General features: G+C 40.8%; 1 protein-coding gene across 4 annotated transcripts in view; it reads left to right on the top strand.

The window, feature by feature from the left end:
- Positions 1-17,449, top strand: part of CEP57 (centrosomal protein 57) — a 95,550-nt gene that overhangs the window by 63,712 nt on the left and 14,389 nt on the right. For 3 of the 4 annotated variants that reach the window (XM_053708598.1, XM_053708596.1, XM_053708599.1), the window contains exons 9-10: positions 7,171-7,403; positions 12,726-12,870. In XM_053708598.1, the coding sequence (XP_053564573.1) occupies positions 7,171-7,403; positions 12,726-12,870 (378 nt within the window). The remainder of the gene's footprint in view (positions 1-7,170; positions 7,404-12,725; positions 12,871-17,449) is intronic. The other variant, XM_053708597.1, reaches the window with a different exon arrangement.

Here is a 17,449-nt window from a genome sequence, read left to right as displayed (position 1 = left end):
ACATTGTTAATAAAGAATGGGAAAGGCCCGGTATTCCTTTCGTCCCTCCCCCCATATTTATAAAATTGTTTCCTATGGTCGACCCCAGAAAGGACTTATGGCAGTCAGTCCCCAAGGTCGAGGGAGCGGTTTCTACTTTAAACAAACGCACCACTATTCCCATAGAGGATAGTTGTGCTTTCAAAGATCCTATGGATAAAAAATTAGAAGGTTTGCTTAAAAAGATGTTTGTTCAGCAGGGTTACCTTCTACAACCCATTTCATGCATTGTCCCTGTCACTACAGCCGCATACTTCTGGTTTGATGAACTGATTAAGGTGCTCGATAGTGACTCTCCTCCTTATGAGGAGATTATGGACAGAGTCAATGCTCTCAAATTGGCTAATTCTTTCACTCTAGACGCCTCTTTGCAATTGGCTAAGTTAGCGGCTAAGAATTCTGGGTTTGCTATTGTGGCGCGCAGAGCGCTTTGGTTGAAATCTTGGTCGGCTGATGCGTCTTCCAAGAACAAGCTACTAAACATTCCTTTCAAGGGGAAAACGCTGTTTGGTCCTGACTTGAAAGAGATTATCTCTGATATCACTGGGGGTAAGGGCCATGCCCTTCCTCAGGATCGGCCTTTCAAGGCAAAAAATAGACCTAATTTTCGTCCCTTTCGTAAAAACGGACCAGCCCAAGGTGCTACGTCCTCTAAGCAAGAGGGTAATACTTCTCAGGCCAAGCCAGCTTGGAGACCAATGCAAGGCTGGAACAAGGGAAAGCAGGCAAAGAAACCTGCCACTGCTATCAAGACAGCATGAAATATCGGCCCCCGATCCGGGACCGGATCTGGTGGGGGGCAGACTCTCTCTCTTCGCTCAGGCTTGGGCAAGAGATGTTCTGGATCCTTGGGCGCTAGAAATAGTCTCCCAGGGTTATCTTCTGGAATTCAAGGGACTTCCCCCAAGGGGAAGGTTCCACAGGTCTCAGTTGTCTTCAGACCACATAAAAAAACAGGCGTTCTTACATTGTGTAGAAGACCTGTTAAAAATGGGAGTGATTCATCCTGTTCCATTGAGAGAACAAGGGATGGGGTTCTACTCCAATCTGTTCATAGTTCCCAAAAAAGAGGGAACGTTCAGACCAATCCTAGATCTCAAGATCTTAAACAAATTTCTCAAGGTCCCATCTTTCAAGATGGAAACCATTCGAACTATCCTTCCTTCCATCCAGGAAGGTCAATTCATGACCACGGTGGATTTAAAGGATGCGTATCTACATATTCCTATCCACAAGGAACATCATCGGTTCCTAAGGTTTGCATTCCTGGACAAACATTACCAGTTCGTGGCGCTTCCTTTCGGATTAGCCACTGCTCCAAGGATTTTCACAAAGGTACTAGGGTCCCTTCTAGCTGTGCTAAGACCAAGGGGCATTGCAGTTGTACCTTACCTGGACGACATTCTGATTCAAGCGTCGTCCCTCCCTCGAGCAAAGGCTCACACGGACATCGTCCTGGCCTTTCTCAGATCGCACGGCTGGAAAGTGAACGTGGAAAAGAGTTCTCTATCCCCGTCAACAAGGGTTCCCTTCTTGGGAACAATTATAGACTCCTCAGAAATGAGGATTTTTCTAACAGAGGCCAGAAAGACAAAGCTTCTGGACTCTTGTCGAATACTTCATTCCGTTCCTCTTCCTTCCGTAGCTCAGTGCATGGAAGTGATCGGGTTGATGGTAGCGACAATGGACATAGTTCCTTTTGCGCGCATTCATCTAAGACCATTACAACTGTGCATGCTCAGTCAGTGGAATGGGGACTATACAGACTTGTCTCCAAAGATACAAGTAAATCAGAGGACCAGAGACTCACTCCGTTGGTGGCTGTCCCTGGACAACCTGTCACGAGGGATGACATTCCACAGACCAGAGTGGGTCATTGTCACGACCGACGCCAGTCTGATGGGCTGGGGCGCGGTCTGGGGATCCCTGAAAGCTCAGGGTCTTTGGTCTCGGGAAGAATCTCTTCTACCGATAAATATTCTGGAACTGAGAGCGATATTCAATGCTCTCAAGGCTTGGCCTCAGCTAGCGAGGACCACGTTCATACGGTTTCAATCAGACAACATGACGACTGTTGCGTACATCAACCATCAGGGGGGAACAAGGAGTTCCCTAGCGATGGAAGAAGTGACCAAGATTATTCTATGGGCGGAGTCTCACTCCTGCCACCTGTCTGCTATCCACATCCCGGGAGTGGAAAATTGGGAAGCGGATTTTCTGAGTCGTCAGATATTGCATCCGGGGGAGTGGGAACTCCATCCGGAAATCTTTGCCCAAGTCACTCAACTTTGGGGCATTCCAGACATGGATCTGATGGCCTCTCGTCAGAACTTCAAAGTTCCTTGCTACGGGTCCAGATCCAGGGATCCCAAGGCGGCTCTAGTGGATGCACTAGTAGCACCTTGGACCTTCAAACTAGCTTATGTGTTCCCGCCGTTTCCTCTCATCCCCAGGCTGGTAGCCAGGATCAATCAGGAGAGGGCGTCGGTGATCTTGATAGCTCCTGCGTGGCCACGCAGGACTTGGTATGCAGATCTGGTGAATATGTCATCGGCTCCACCTTGGAAGCTACCTTTGAGACGAGACCTTCTTGTTCAGGGTCCGTTCGAACATCCGAATCTGGTTTCACTCCAGCTGACTGCTTGGAGATTGAACGCTTGATTTTATCGAAGCGAGGTTTCTCAGATTCTGTTATCGATACTCTTGTTCAGGCCAGAAAGCCTGTAACTAGAAAGATTTACCACAAAATTTGGAAAAAATATATCTGTTGGTGTGAATCTAAAGGATTCCCTTGGGACAAGGTTAAGATTCCTAGGATTCTATCCTTCCTTCAAGAAGGATTGGAAAAAGGATTATCGGCAAGTTCCCTGAAGGGACAGATTTCTGCCTTGTCGGTGTTACTTCACAAAAAACTGGCAGCTGTGCCAGATGTTCAAGCCTTTGTTCAGGCTCTGGTTAGAATCAAGCCTGTTTACAAACCTTTGACTCCTCCTTGGAGTCTCAATCTAGTTCTTTCAGTTCTCCAGGGGGTTCCGTTTGAACCCTTACATTCCGTTGATATTAAGTTATTATCTTGGAAAGTTTTGTTTTTAGTTGCAATTTCTTCTGCTAGAAGAGTTTCAGAATTATCTGCTCTGCAGTGTTCTCCTCCTTATCTGGTGTTCCATGCAGATAAGGTGGTTTTACGTACTAAACCTGGTTTTCTTCCAAAAGTTGTTTCTAACAAAAACATTAACCAGGAGATTATCGTACCTTCTCTGTGTCCGAAACCAGTTTCAAAGAAGGAACGCTTGTTGCACAATTTGGATGTTGTTCGCGCTCTAAAATTCTATTTAGATGCTACAAAGGATTTTAGACAAACATCTTCCCTGTTTGTTGTTTATTCAGGTAAAAGGAGAGGTCAAAAAGCAACTTCTACCTCTCTCTCTTTTTGGATTAAAAGCATCATCAGATTGGCTTACGAGACTGCCGGACGGCAGCCTCCCGAAAGAATCACAGCTCATTCCACTAGGGCTGTGGCTTCCACATGGGCCTTCAAGAACGAGGCTTCTGTTGATCAGATATGTAGGGCAGCGACTTGGTCTTCACTGCACACTTTTACCAAATTTTACAAGTTTGATACTTTTGCTTCTTCTGAGGCTATTTTTGGGAGAAAGGTTTTGCAAGCCGTGGTGCCTTCCATTTAGGTGACCTGATTTGCTCCCTCCCTTCATCCGTGTCCTAAAGCTTTGGTATTGGTTCCCACAAGTAAGGATGACGCCGTGGACCGGACACACCTATGTTGGAGAAAACAGAATTTATGTTTACCTGATAAATTTCTTTCTCCAACGGTGTGTCCGGTCCACGGCCCGCCCTGGTTTTTTAATCAGGTCTGATAATTTATTTTCTTTAACTACAGTCACCACGGTACCATATGGTTTCTCCTATGCTATTATTCCTCCTTAACGTCGGTCGAATGACTGGGGTAGGCGGAGCCTAGGAGGGATCATGTGACCAGCTTTGCTGGGCTCTTTGCCATTTCCTGTTGGGGAAGAGAATATCCCACAAGTAAGGATGACGCCGTGGACCGGACACACCGTTGGAGAAAGAAATTTATCAGGTAAACATAAATTCTGTTTTTCCTCAGGGTGAAATCGTCAGTCTGGAATTCCATAGAGGAATGGAGACATTAATTTTCTGACCTGATGTTGATGATCTTAGCAAACGTTATCTAAGATCCATTCTGGTTCCCACAGAGCTTCTGAAGGTAGTGCAAGAAAAATCTTCAGTGTGGAGAACGGTGTCATGCTACAAGCAGCATTGAGGTATGTTCAGTCCTTTACTTCTGGGGAGACTTGTTATATCAGAACTGGCTGACATTTTTCCCTACCGGGGAAGGGGTAAGCAGTAGACCTATATGCTTTATGGTGGTACTGGAATTACCGGTTTTTATATTGAATACTATATGTTATATGTGAGTCAATATGGGCTAGACACTGGGAGATGCTGTTGAGACTGTTGTAATTTTTTTTTTAATACTTGGCCTAGAAAGATGGCTGTTTAGGTAGTCGCTTTGGCTATACATTAGGGGACCACATGGCTTCACTAAATCTTCTTCCCATGCGGTTATGGGAACGGTTAATGCGACGCCCATGGTGGGCGGGGCCTATTTCGCACGCTCAGGCGCGCAGTTTTCTCTTCACTATAAGGCAGCAAAGCCCGAGCTCCGGTGGGGCCCAAGTTACTTTTTCAATCAACGGATCGTTATTGGCACAGACTTGAGTACCCCGGGGGCAGGTAGGCGCCACAGCAGACCTGTGGCGAGGTGCAGGGGCTGATTTGGTTTCAAACTTGGTTATATCAAATCAAGATGATATAAAATGACTTAGCATTTTCTACCAAATTGTGCAATATTAATTAGCTAATTTTAGCTTCTTATTATAGTTTTTATTGCTAAAAAATCGTTTTTTTTTTGTGAGATACAGAAAAATTGTTGCGCTTTTATTATTTAAAGGCACAGTACATTTTTTTTCCCATAAATTAGTCCATAAATAAGGTTTAAAACGACTATTGTTGCTATTGCTAGTCTGTTTAACATGTCTGAACTTGAGGAAACTCCTTGTTCTATGTGTTTAGATGCCATTGTGGAACCCCCTCTTACAATGTGATTCGCCTTATCTTATTTTCCATTCTGATAAGGTGGTTTTACGTACCAATCCTGGTTTCCTGCCTAAGGTTGTTTCCAATAAGAATATTAATCAGGAAATTGTTGTTCCTTCATTATGTCCTAACCCTTCTTCTAAGAAGGAGCGTATGTTGCATAACTTGGATGTGGTCCGTGCCCTGAAGTTTTACTTGCAGGCGACTAAGGATTTTTGTCAATCATCTTCATTATTCATTGTTTTTTCTGGAAAGCGTAGGGGTCAGAAAGCGTAGGCTACCTCTCTTTTTGGCTGAAGAGTATCTCCGTCTAGCATATGAGACTGCTGGACAGCAGCCTCCTGAACGAATTACGGCTCATTCTACAAGGGCTGTGGCTTCCTCATGGGCATTTAAAAACTATGCTTCTGTTGAACAGATTTGCAAGGCTGCAACTTGGTCGTCTCTTCACACTTTTTCCAAATTTGATACTTTTGCTTCTTCTGAGGCTGGTTTTGGGAGAAAGGTTCTTCAAGCAGTGGTGCCTTCCGTTTAGGTCCCTGTCTTGTCCCTCCCGTTTCATCCGTGTCCTGTAGCTTTGGTATTGTATCCCACAAGTAAGGATGAAATCTGTGGACTCATCATATATTGTAGAAGAAAAGGAAATTTATGCTTACCTGATAAATTTATTTCTTCTACGATATGTTGAGTCCACGGCCCACCCTGTTATTTTTAAGACAGGTTTAGATTATATTTTTTAAACTTCAGTCACCTCTGCACCTTTGGCTTTTCCTTTCTCTTCCTAACTTCAGTCGAATGACTGGAGGTGGAGGGAAGGGAGGAGCTATATATAAAGCTCTGCTGTGGTGCTCTTTGCCACTTCCTGTTAGCAGGAGGATACATCCCACAAGTAAGGATGAAATCCGTGGACTTGTCATATCGTAGAAGAAATAAATTTATCAGGTAAGCATTAATTTCCTTTTTATTACTCTATGATTAAGCACCAAGTGCAGCGATAAACGCGTCTGGGTTCTTCCATGTACTTCTGCATGCTTGCATTTTTAAAAAGCATCAATAAATATTGTTTTTAGCACTTCACCTCTGGAGTGCTCTGATTTTTGTTTCATGTTTTTAATTCCCTCCCCCCAATCAGATCCCTTAAATGGACAGTCTAATCCAGAATGTTTATTACCCATTCCCCAGTTTTTTGCATAACCAACACGGTTATATTAACATACTTTTTACCTCTGATTACCTTGTGTCTAAGACACTGCAGAATGCCCCCTTTTCTGTTTTTTTGACAGACTTGCATTTTAGCCAATCCGAGCTGACTCCTAGGTAACTCAACGGGAGAGAAGAACAAAGTTATCTGTATGGCACACATGAACTAACACTATCTAGCTGTAAAATACTGTCACTATGCCCTGAGATAAGATGCGGCCTTCAAGGGCTTAGAAATTATGAGCCTACCTAGGTTTAGCTTTAAACAAAGAATAGCAAGAGAAAAAAATCTAATTTGATGATAAAAGTGGGAAAGTTGTTTAAAATTACATGCTCTATCTGAATCATGAAAGTTTAATTTTGTCCTTTTAAGATCATGGCTGGATTGGCCTACTAAGATACCAGATTTCTCAGTGGGCTGCAGCAGCTAGGGCTGAAAGCTACAATTTGAAGGGGTGATTAATGGAAGCAATTGGGTTGTAGGGTGCCTACAGTATATAACAACAATCTAACAACTAATATAATTCTATTTATACAAAATATTGTGGGGAAGGGGTTTCCCAGTAATCCCCTTTGAAAAAAATGGAGCATTTGCATTTTATTGTCTCAACAGAAAATAGGTTACTGCTTTTTATTATTATTATCGGTTATTTGTAGAGCGCCAACAGATTCCGCAGCTCTAATTTTTGCAACATCATTTGTCACATTTAGCTGCCCCAGACTTGAGACAACTTTGCTTTCGGCTGAAATCTTATAACTAACTCAAATCCTATGATTTCATATTTTTCCAAGTCTACAAGTCCGAGTCATTCTGTTCGAGCAAATGTCCAACATGTCTTGCAGCTGATGAAGCAACACAATAAAGCTTTTTGTAATGAGCGCGTTATCAGTGACCAACCACTAGAGTGTTGTGACAGAAGAGAGACCTACGTGAGGTGGGCACCTAACACCACATCTACAAATTCTTACCAAGAACTTTCTGATGTTTTGATTACTCTGGAGGATGAATTCGGGCAGATGAGTTTGTAAGTTTATCTTGATATTATTGTTCATACCACAATCACTGTGTTAGAAGTAAAACTCAGAGACATGTAGGCAACTTATTTTGTATGCTTAGTATATACAATATACATGTTTTAAATCTGTCACTTTAACATTGTCGTTATTTTAAAAATCGTCTTAAAAGGATGGTCTACTCAGGAATTGTTATTGTTTGAAAACATAGATAACGTTTTTATTAACCATTCCCCAGTTTTGCATAACCAACACTGTTATATAAATATTTTTTTTTTATTTTTATTTTTTTACCTCTTTGATTATCTTTTATCTAAGTTTCTGCAGACGTCCCCCTTATCTTAGTTCTTTTGACAGACCTACATTTTAGCCAATCATTGCTGACTTATAAATAATGCCACTGAGCACATTGTTATCTATATGACACACATGAACTAGTGCTGTTTAACTGAAAAACTGTCAAAATGCACTGAGATAAGAGGTGGCCTTCAAGGGCTTAGAAATTTGCACATGAGCCTTCCTAGGTTTAGCTTTCAACAAAGAATACCAAGAGAACGCAAATTTGATGATAAAAATAAATTAGAACGTTGTTTAAAATTGCATGCCCTATTTGAATCATGATAGTTAAATTTCGACTAGACTATTCCTTTGTTTTTGTCTACTTTCCTGTGGCTAATTATGATCCTGCACTGATCAAACAACCACTCTGTAGCGTTTTGCAGGGTTTTAAATCTTGGCTTCTGTAGGATGCACCCCAACCTCTCAGGGGATGTAGAAAAAGCTAAATTTTAGCAAATGTTTGGAAACTGGGCAAAAATAAATAAGGTGATCAAAGAAAACAAATAATGGGATATTTCAAAGAAAGTAAGTATCTCTAAATATTAAATATATCTGGGTAAAAGTAGCTCAAACACCATTTACTATTCTATAAATATATATTGATGAGAGAGATAATAATATTCTCTAGATTGGTATTATAAAATATCCAGATATGGAGTTAAATTGACAATAAACGGTTAATAAATGCTAGCAATAATGATGAATTTTAAGCAAAAATTATCCTGAGAATGGTGTAGGTTTTTATAATTATATTAGTTGTTTCTATATTGAGGAAACAAGTATAACATTTTAGTTTCTTAAGTAATGGTCGCTGATATGTTAAAACTTAAGTTTTCCTTGCCTAATGTCTTCTGCTCAGGTTATAACATTTATATCAAGTTATAACACGGTAGTGACCATTAGTTTATAGAATCTCCGGAAAATTGGAAAATGCACATTTTTCAGAGTTAAAGGGACAGTCAACACCAACATTTTTGTTGTTTAAAAATATAGATAATCCCTTAATTACCCATTCCCCAGTTTTGCATAACCAACACAGTTATAATAATACATATTTTACCTCTGTAATTACCTTGTATCTAAGCCTCTGCAGACTGCCCCCTTATTTCAGTTCTTTTGACAGACTTGCATTTTAGCCAATCATTGCTCACTCCTCGGTAAATTCACGTGCATGAGCTTAATTTTATCTATGTAAAACACATGAACGAATGCCCTCTTGGTGGTGAAAAACTGTCAAAATGCTTTCAGATTAGAGGCGGCATTCAAGGTCTAAGAAATTAGCATATGAACATCCTATGTTTAGCTTTCAACTAAGAATACCAAGAGAACAAAGCAAAATTGGTGATAAAAGTAAATTGGAAAGATGAAAGTTGTTTTTTTACTTGACTGTCCCTTTAAATTACAGGAAAATGGGACAAAATCAATACTGAAAGTATATTAAACTATGTAATGTGAAGTGTTTGATTATATGTATTAAACATCATTCTATTATTCTGTAGATTGCAGTTCTTTGATCATAACTGGACTATTGTGTCTGGAAAGTATGTTTTAGGGTGTTATTGGACTGTTCGATAATAGACTGAAATACACGTGACCTGAAACCAGTCAGATTATATCTCTTGATGGGGTAATTTATTAAAAGCTTCCTATGAAGCATTAGTCAGTTTATTAACTTAAAGCTCAAATGGGATGTCTAGCGTCTAATGAAATATATATTGTAGACAAAGGGTAGTATGTTTGTGTCATTTTTCAATATACTTGTTTTCAGAAAGGGTGGTTAATTCAGGTGATAGACAGTCCGAAGAGGTGGTAGGGGCAGGTATTGTAAGGAAAATAAAGATTACGTGAGATATATTGATGACATCATAAGAATTACACTTCATAAAGAATAAGGAAAAACAAAATTTATGCTTACCGTATAAATTTCTTTCCGGGCATGGAGAGTCCACAACGTCATTTCAGTTACTAATGGGATATTTAACTCCGGGCCAGCAGGAGGAGGCAAAGAGCACCCCAGCAAAGCTGTTAAGTGTAACTTCCCTTACCCATAATCCACAGTCATTCGGCCAAAGGAAAATTGAAAAAGAAGAAATACAAGGGTATAGAGTTGCCTGATGTTTATTCAAAAAAACTGCTGAATTATAATTTAAAAAGTGGGCGGGAAATAAATAAATTTATCAGGAAAGCATACATTTTGTTTTCTTTCATATGTCATGGAGAGTCCACAACGTCATTCCAATTACTAGTGGGAACCAATACCCAAGCTAGAGGACAGGGAATGAAAAGGAAGGAAGAACAAGGCAGGAGGACCACCACCGCTTCACCTGATTCACTTTCTACCCGTGGGAACTTAGAAAAGACAACAACATCTCTGTATGAGATTTTGCTAGTTGAAAAGTTGCCCCCTGAACCAAGATGTCATCTAGATAAGGCACAACAGCAATTCCCTGGGATCTGATCACTGCCAAGATATCCCCCCAGAACTTTTGTGAATATTCTGGGAGCCGTGGCAAGACCAAACGGAAGTTAAACAAACTGGAAATGCTTGTCCAGAAAGGCATACCTTAGAAACTGGTGATGATCCCTGTGAATGAGAACATGTAAATATGTGTCCTTCCGGTCTATGGTCATCATAAACTGACCTTCCTGAACCAAGGGAAGAATCGAACAAATAGTTTCCATCTTAAAGGACGGAACTCTGGGGAATTTGTTGGGAGACTTTAGGTTTAAGATGAGACGGAAAGTTGCCTCTTTTTTTTTTTGGGAACCACAAAGATTTGAATAGAATCCTTGTCCCTGTCTCTCTAGAGGAACTAGAACAATGACTCCCAGGGAGGATAGGTCCTCTACACAGTTTAAAAAGGTCTCCCTCTTTACTTGGTTTGAGGATAGTCTTGACAGGAGAAATCTGCCCCTTGAAGGGCAAGACTTGAATCCTATTCTGTAACCCTAGGATACTATATCCACAGCCCACGGATCTGGGACATCGCATATCCAAGCCTGCTGAAAAAGAGAGTCTGATCCAAAATTGGATTAGGGGCGCACCCTTAATGTTGTTTTAGAATCAGAGGAATGCTTTTTGTTTTGCTTCCCCTTATTCCAAGGCTGACTGGACTTCCAAGATGTCATGTATTGCTCTGGTTTGGAAGAAGAGGAGGAAGACTTCTGTCCTTTAAAGTTGTGAAAGGAGTGAAAATTAGAATTCTGTTGACCTATAGGTCTATTCTTCTTGTCCTGAGGTAGAAAAGATCCCTTTCCACCCGTAATTTCGGAAATTATTTCCTTTAGACCAGGACCAAACAGAGTTTTACCTTTTATAAGGTAAAGCCAAAAGCTTGGCCTTTGAAGATACATTAGCTGACCAAGATTTTAAACGCAGAGCTCTGCGAGCTAGAACAGTAAAGCTAGACATCTTAACTCCCAGTGTAATTACCTGCATCTTGGCTTCGCAGATAAAGCTATTGGCCAATTTAAGAGCTTTGATCCTATCTTGGATCTTCTCTACCGTAGTCTCTTCTGATATTAGATCAGACAGGGCATCGCACCAATAAGATGCTGCTCCCGCAACAGTAGCAATACTTTCCGCAGGTTGCCAATGTAAACCTTGGTGGATGTACATCGTTTTTAAGTAAGCCTCTAGCTTCTTATCCATGGGATCTTTAAAGGAACAACTATCCTCTATAGGAATGGTGGCTCTTTTAGCTAGAGTAGAGATGGTTCCTTCTACCTTAGGCACAATGCGTCATGTGTCACAAATGGAGTCAGCAACAGGAAACCTCTTTTTAAAAACAGGGGAAGGGGAAAAAGGAACCCCCCAGGAGGTTGAGAGGAAACACAAGGCACTGTATGATAACCATTAAGGCTTGGGGCATTTGAGGAGAAAGCTGAGGCATATCACGCACAGCATTATCCTGAGAGACACTTTGCTCAGAAGGGAGTCATTTGTCTTTAAATTTATATATTTTACATCCTGTTATTGCTGTGTAACCTGCTTACCACCTGGGACCAGTCAGCTGAGCGTCTGAGAAGTTGCAGCCTGCTTGTATTGCACCTGGAGGTGTTTTGGAATAAGTGAGCGAGTTTTTTTTCACATTACTTGCCCCTTTGGACCATACTGTGCTGGGCCATGTTGGTTTTGTTTTGTATTCATCTAGGAACACACTGATATCTTTTGCTGGGACTCCACTGCTGATACATGGTTGTTCTAATACATTTAGCTGGACAACTGTGAGGTTCCAGTCTGCCTGCTTGCACCTATCTGGTGCTATTCGTTTGTGAGTAGCCCTTTATTCTCATATATATCCTGATTGTGTTGATGGTACTAGGCCATTGGGTGCCTCTGTTTTTTTTTCTCTTTCTAGATCGCTTTCATAACCAGGACCTTGATCTTCCTATGACAGGGAGCTGCCCTGACTCCCCTTGGAGCACTTTTTAGACTTTGTATTGTTTTTTTAATGGTTTGGTGAATTTTATAATATAATATAATATAATTTTTTATTTTTTTTTCCCCTTTTATTTTTGACATTGTATATTTGTGAAGAGTGCCCCCTAGAGGAAATTTGTGTTAGCACTCTTTCTTCTTTTTTACATTGATGACATCATAAGAATTGCACTTCAGGAGGAATAATGAGCATTCATTTTTTTTGTGTGCTATGAAATAGTATCTTTTTTACGCTCATGTGTTTTCACTAGGGTTATAATCTTAAACTCATGAAAGTACCAAAGGATAGGAAACGGCTTTTCCCTGGATTTTAGATAACTAAAATGACATCAAAACTGAATGCTGCCTGTAGATCTTCATGATGACCACAAATGGTTTATTTCTTTCAGTGAGTTTATTTCTGTATAATTATCAGTGCAATATACTTTTAATGTTGTTTTTTTGCTATTTTATATTCCGTTTTGTTTTTTTGTGGCCAATGTGTTAAACTACATTATCACCTGCACACAGCTATAGTTTGCTAATTAGCATTTTGTATGGTGAACATTCTTAGTGATCATCAACAACTGGTGAAGCAGATGCAAGAGGCACACTCAGATCAATTGAAATATGACCTAGAAAGAGAACTAGAGTTTCTGGTGAGAAAGATGGAAGCTAAAGCGGATCAAATAACAAAAGTCCGGAAACACCAGACAATGGTAAGTTATTGTATTCTATTCTAACAACATTTATTATATTTACATTAGTAAAGGGACATAAAGGGCACAATGTGTTAAAAGCATTTTATTATTTCACTTTTGCTTGCATATAACTTTGTTTAAACTCTGCAAGGAAAGCTCCAGAACAGTAATACGAATAGATGCCAAGTGATTGTCATTTACGAGCATGTAATTGGGGCAATACTCAAAATGGAATTATTTGTTTAACCCCTGCATGTCATTCAAAGTCCTAATCTCGGCACCTAAAGGTTTGTTAGATAAAGCAGGGTGTTTAGCGGTTATACCGCAATCTTTGCTCAATAGCACCTTGTATGTGAATCCCAGGGGTTAGTGATGTGTGAAGTCTTTTAGTGCAGTGTCTCACCTTGTCACAGTGATCGGTCCTAGGGAGGATCCGTATAGTGCAGCGTTATCTGTGAGCTTACCCTCTATGCCGCTCTCTATATTGCTGCTTCTCGGGCTGTACTCACTCCCTCCTCAACTCACAGTCTCATATGTCTGACATCACTGACTGCTTCACGTCCACCTCGTCTTCGGTTGTGATTCTGGCTTGTATTCCTCTCCCCCCCCCCCCCCAAATCCTGGCATCGAATATGGTCCCTTCAAGCAAACCCGCTGTGCTCACTATCCCCAATTGGTATAGTTGAATAGAGGCTCACTATCCCCAATTGGTATAGTCGAATAGAGGTTCACTATCCCCAATTGGTATAGTCGAATAGAGGTTCAGTTACATGCTATAATGACCTAGAACATGTAATTTTTCCACTACAGTCTCTTTCATGATTCATACTGAGGCAGGCCCATGAACATGAAAGTATTAATGACTATATGTTTAACATTGTTGCAGTCACTACTGCAGAGCTTTCCAAACTTTTCATGTTGGTGACACACTTTTTAGACCTACATCATTTCGCTACACAGTAATTTAGTTGTACTAGCAAGCAGGAGGTTAAAGTGAAGGTAAAGTTTTGCGTTTTTGTAAGCTTTATTCTATTAAACATCTACTATATAGTAAGATCGCAAAGTTTTTTTTAACTATTTGTATATATAAAATAGTATAATAAACTGTTTGTAATTACGTTCTCGGCCAGTCTTAGCGCCTCCCTCCATGTATTTCCGGCTTTTTCACTCTATTACGTACAGAGCGGTCCCACTCGCTCTATATGTACTTCCAAAGCGCGTTCCCGATTGACGGACAACTTGCGCATGCGCACACTGGGCCGTACACACATACTTACTTTTGGTCAAAACAGAAGAAATTGCAGCGCTCGAGTGAAATCTATCAAAACAGGTTGCAGCCACAGATACTGTTTCCAATTTCTTTTAAATAGACTGCGTTCTCAAGATTTCGTTTTACCTGTTTGAATTGCGCATGCGCTAATCTGGAGCGAGCCCGGCTTGGAAAGGGGAGGAAGTAAAGCCGACGCATGCGCAGAACGTCAAGCAATGTTATGACGTCAAATGACGGCCGCCTATCGGCCAGACTTACTATTGGCTAAGTGAAAAATGTGACCGGACTGCCAAAAAAACACAAAAAAAACAGGCTGTTTGTCTAACGCTTAGAATTGGAGATAAAAAAGCTGATAAGTCAGTAAATATATAACAATAAAAAAACTCATGACTTAAACTACCCTTAATTTTATATGTATTTACATTTGAATCAATCGAACCTTGCTATCTTTACCTTCACTTTAAACTAACTTGTTTTAAGAGATACGGACACATACATAAATTATATAATAACAAAATGTATTTACAAGTAACAGTATGTATGTGCAAGAAATAAAAAAAAAGTTTAACACCAATAGCTACTTACTATTTTAATGGGATGTATGAGAAGACACTCGCATTTCATCACCAAGCATTTTTAAGCTTCCACTTCCTATCTAAATATAAAGAGTGGGAGCTAGCTGCAAAAAAAACCAAAACACTGACTTCTGCCTTCAGCTCAGCGTTTAAGCTGCTGCCCTCAGAACTCTGCGAGTCCAACTGACTACTGCCTGCGCTGCAAACAAACTGCTGTTCAACTCACTGACTACACGTGCAGTCAGGAGCCAATGTGCCGCCAATGGAAATAGTTTCAGTTCCGGGTAAGATGATCTATGACGCACTAGGTATCAACCACGTGATATGCGTAGCAGGCAGGCGGAAAGTTGCAAACCAAAAAAAAAAATTAAAAAGAATTTTAAATTCAAAAAAATTTGTGCTGAAGCAGGGACACACCTACACACTGCCGCCGACACACTAATGTGTCACGACACACAGTTTGGAAAGCACTGCACTGACATATAGTGCTTAACCCCTTAATGACCACAGCACTTTTCCATTTTCTGTCCGTTTGGGACCAAGGCTATTTTTACATTTCTGCAGTGTTTGTGTTTAGCTGTAATTTTCCTCTTACTCATTTACTGTACCCACACATATTATATACCGTTTTTCTCGCCATTAAATGGACTTTCTAAAGATACCATTATTTTCATCATATCTTATAATTTACTATAAAAAATATGAGGAAAAAATTGAAAAAAACACACTTTTTCTAACTATGACCCCCAAAATCTGTTACACATCTACAACTACCAAAAAACACCCGTGCTAAATAGTTTCAAATTTTGTCCTGAGTTTAGAAATACCCAATGTTTACATGTTCTTTGCTTTTTTTGTAAGTTATAGGGCCATAAATACAAGTAGCACTTTGCTATTTCCAAACCATTATTTTTCAAAATTAGCGCTAGTTACATTAGAACACTAATATCTTTCAGGAATCTCTGAATATCCATTGACATGTATATATTTTTTTTTAGTAGACATCCCAAAGTATTCATCTAGGCCCATTTTGGTATATTTCATGCCACCATTTCACCGCCAAATGCGATTAAATACAAAAAATCGTTCACTTTTTTACTAATTTTTTCACAAACTTTTGGTTTCTCACTGAAATTATTTACAAACAGCTTGTGTAATTATGGCTTAAATGGTTGTAAATGCTTCTCTGGGATCCCCTTTGTTCAGAAATAGCAGGCATATATGGCTTTGGCGTTGCTTTTTAGTAATTAGAAGGCTGCTAAATGCCACTGCGCACTACACGTGTATTATGCCCAGCAGTGAAGGGGTTAATTATGGAGCATGTAGGGAGCTTTTAGGGATAATTTTAGCTTTAGTGTAGTGTAGTAGACAACCCCAAGTATTGATCTAGGCACATTTTGGTATATTTCATGCCACCATTTCACCGCCAAATGCGATCAAATTAAAAAAAACGTTAAATTTTTCACAATTTTACGTTTCTCACTGAAATTATTTACAAACAGCTTATGCAATTATGGCACAAATGGTTGTAAATGCTTCTCTGGGATCCCCTTTGTTCAGAAATAGCAGACATATATGGCTTTGGCGTTGCTTTTTGGTAATTAGAAGGCCGCCAAATGCCGCTGCATTTCACACGTGTATTATGGCTAGCAGTGAAGGGGTTAATTATGTAGCTTGTAGGGAGCTTGCAGGGTTAATTTTAGCTTTAGTGTAGAGCTCAGCCTCCCACCTGAAACATGAGACCCCCTGATCCCTCCCAAACAGCTCTCTTCCCTCCCCCACCCCACAATTGTCCCCGCCATCTTAAGTACTGGCAGAAACTCTGCCAGTACTAAAATAAAAGCTATATTTGGGCTTTTTTTGTGTGTTTTTTAGCATATTTACATATGCTGCTGTGTAGGATCCCCCTTAGCTCCAGCCTCACTGATCCCCCACCAAACAGCTCTCTAACCCTCCCCCTCTGCCTTAATGGGCGCCATCTTGGGTACTGGCAGCTGTCTGCCAGTACCCAGTTTAGTAAAAAATGTGCCTTTTTATTAAAAAAAATACCCTTTTCTGTAGTGTAGCTTCCCCTCCCCCCCCCCCCCCCAAGATCAACCCCCCACCCCTTCCAGGTCCCTTAGCTGTTTATTTACAGCTTTTAAAACTTTTTTTTTTTTTTTTTTAACTTTTCCCAGTTTATTTTTCTGTAGTGCAGCGGTTCCCTCCCGCCCCGTGCACGCGCCCGCCCGCCGCCCCCCGTGCACGCGCGCGCTCCCGCCCCCCCCCCCCCCCCCCCCCCCCCCCCGCTCCCGATCCCGCTCCACTCCATTCGGCACATCGATGGCCGCCCACCCGCCTCCCAGACTTGCTCCCACCCACCAACGTTACCGGCCACCGATGTCCGGTGCAGGGAGGGCCACAGAGTGGCTCTCTCTGCATCGGAGGCCAAGGGGGGTTATTGCAGGATGCCTCGATATCGAGGCATCACTGCAATAACCGGAAAGCAGCTGGAAGCGTGCAGGATCGCTTCCAGCTGCTTTCCAGACCAAGGACGTACGCCACACGTCCTCGGTCATTAATTGTATTTTTTTTGAGGACGTGTGGCGTACGTCCTTGGTCATTAAGGGGTTAAAGGGACACTGAACCCAATTTTTTTTTATTTCAAGATTCAGATAGAGCATGATATTTTAATCAACTTTCTAATTTACTCCTATTATCAAATTTTCTTCATTCTCTTGGTATATTTATTTTAAATGCAAGAATGTAAGTT

The sequence above is a fragment of the Bombina bombina genome, chromosome 3, assembly GCF_027579735.1.
Source record: "Bombina bombina isolate aBomBom1 chromosome 3, aBomBom1.pri, whole genome shotgun sequence".
Lineage (NCBI taxonomy): Eukaryota > Metazoa > Chordata > Amphibia > Anura > Bombinatoridae > Bombina > Bombina bombina.
Note: the sequence above shows the minus strand (reverse complement) of the source record. Positions and strands in the feature narration are given on the sequence as shown.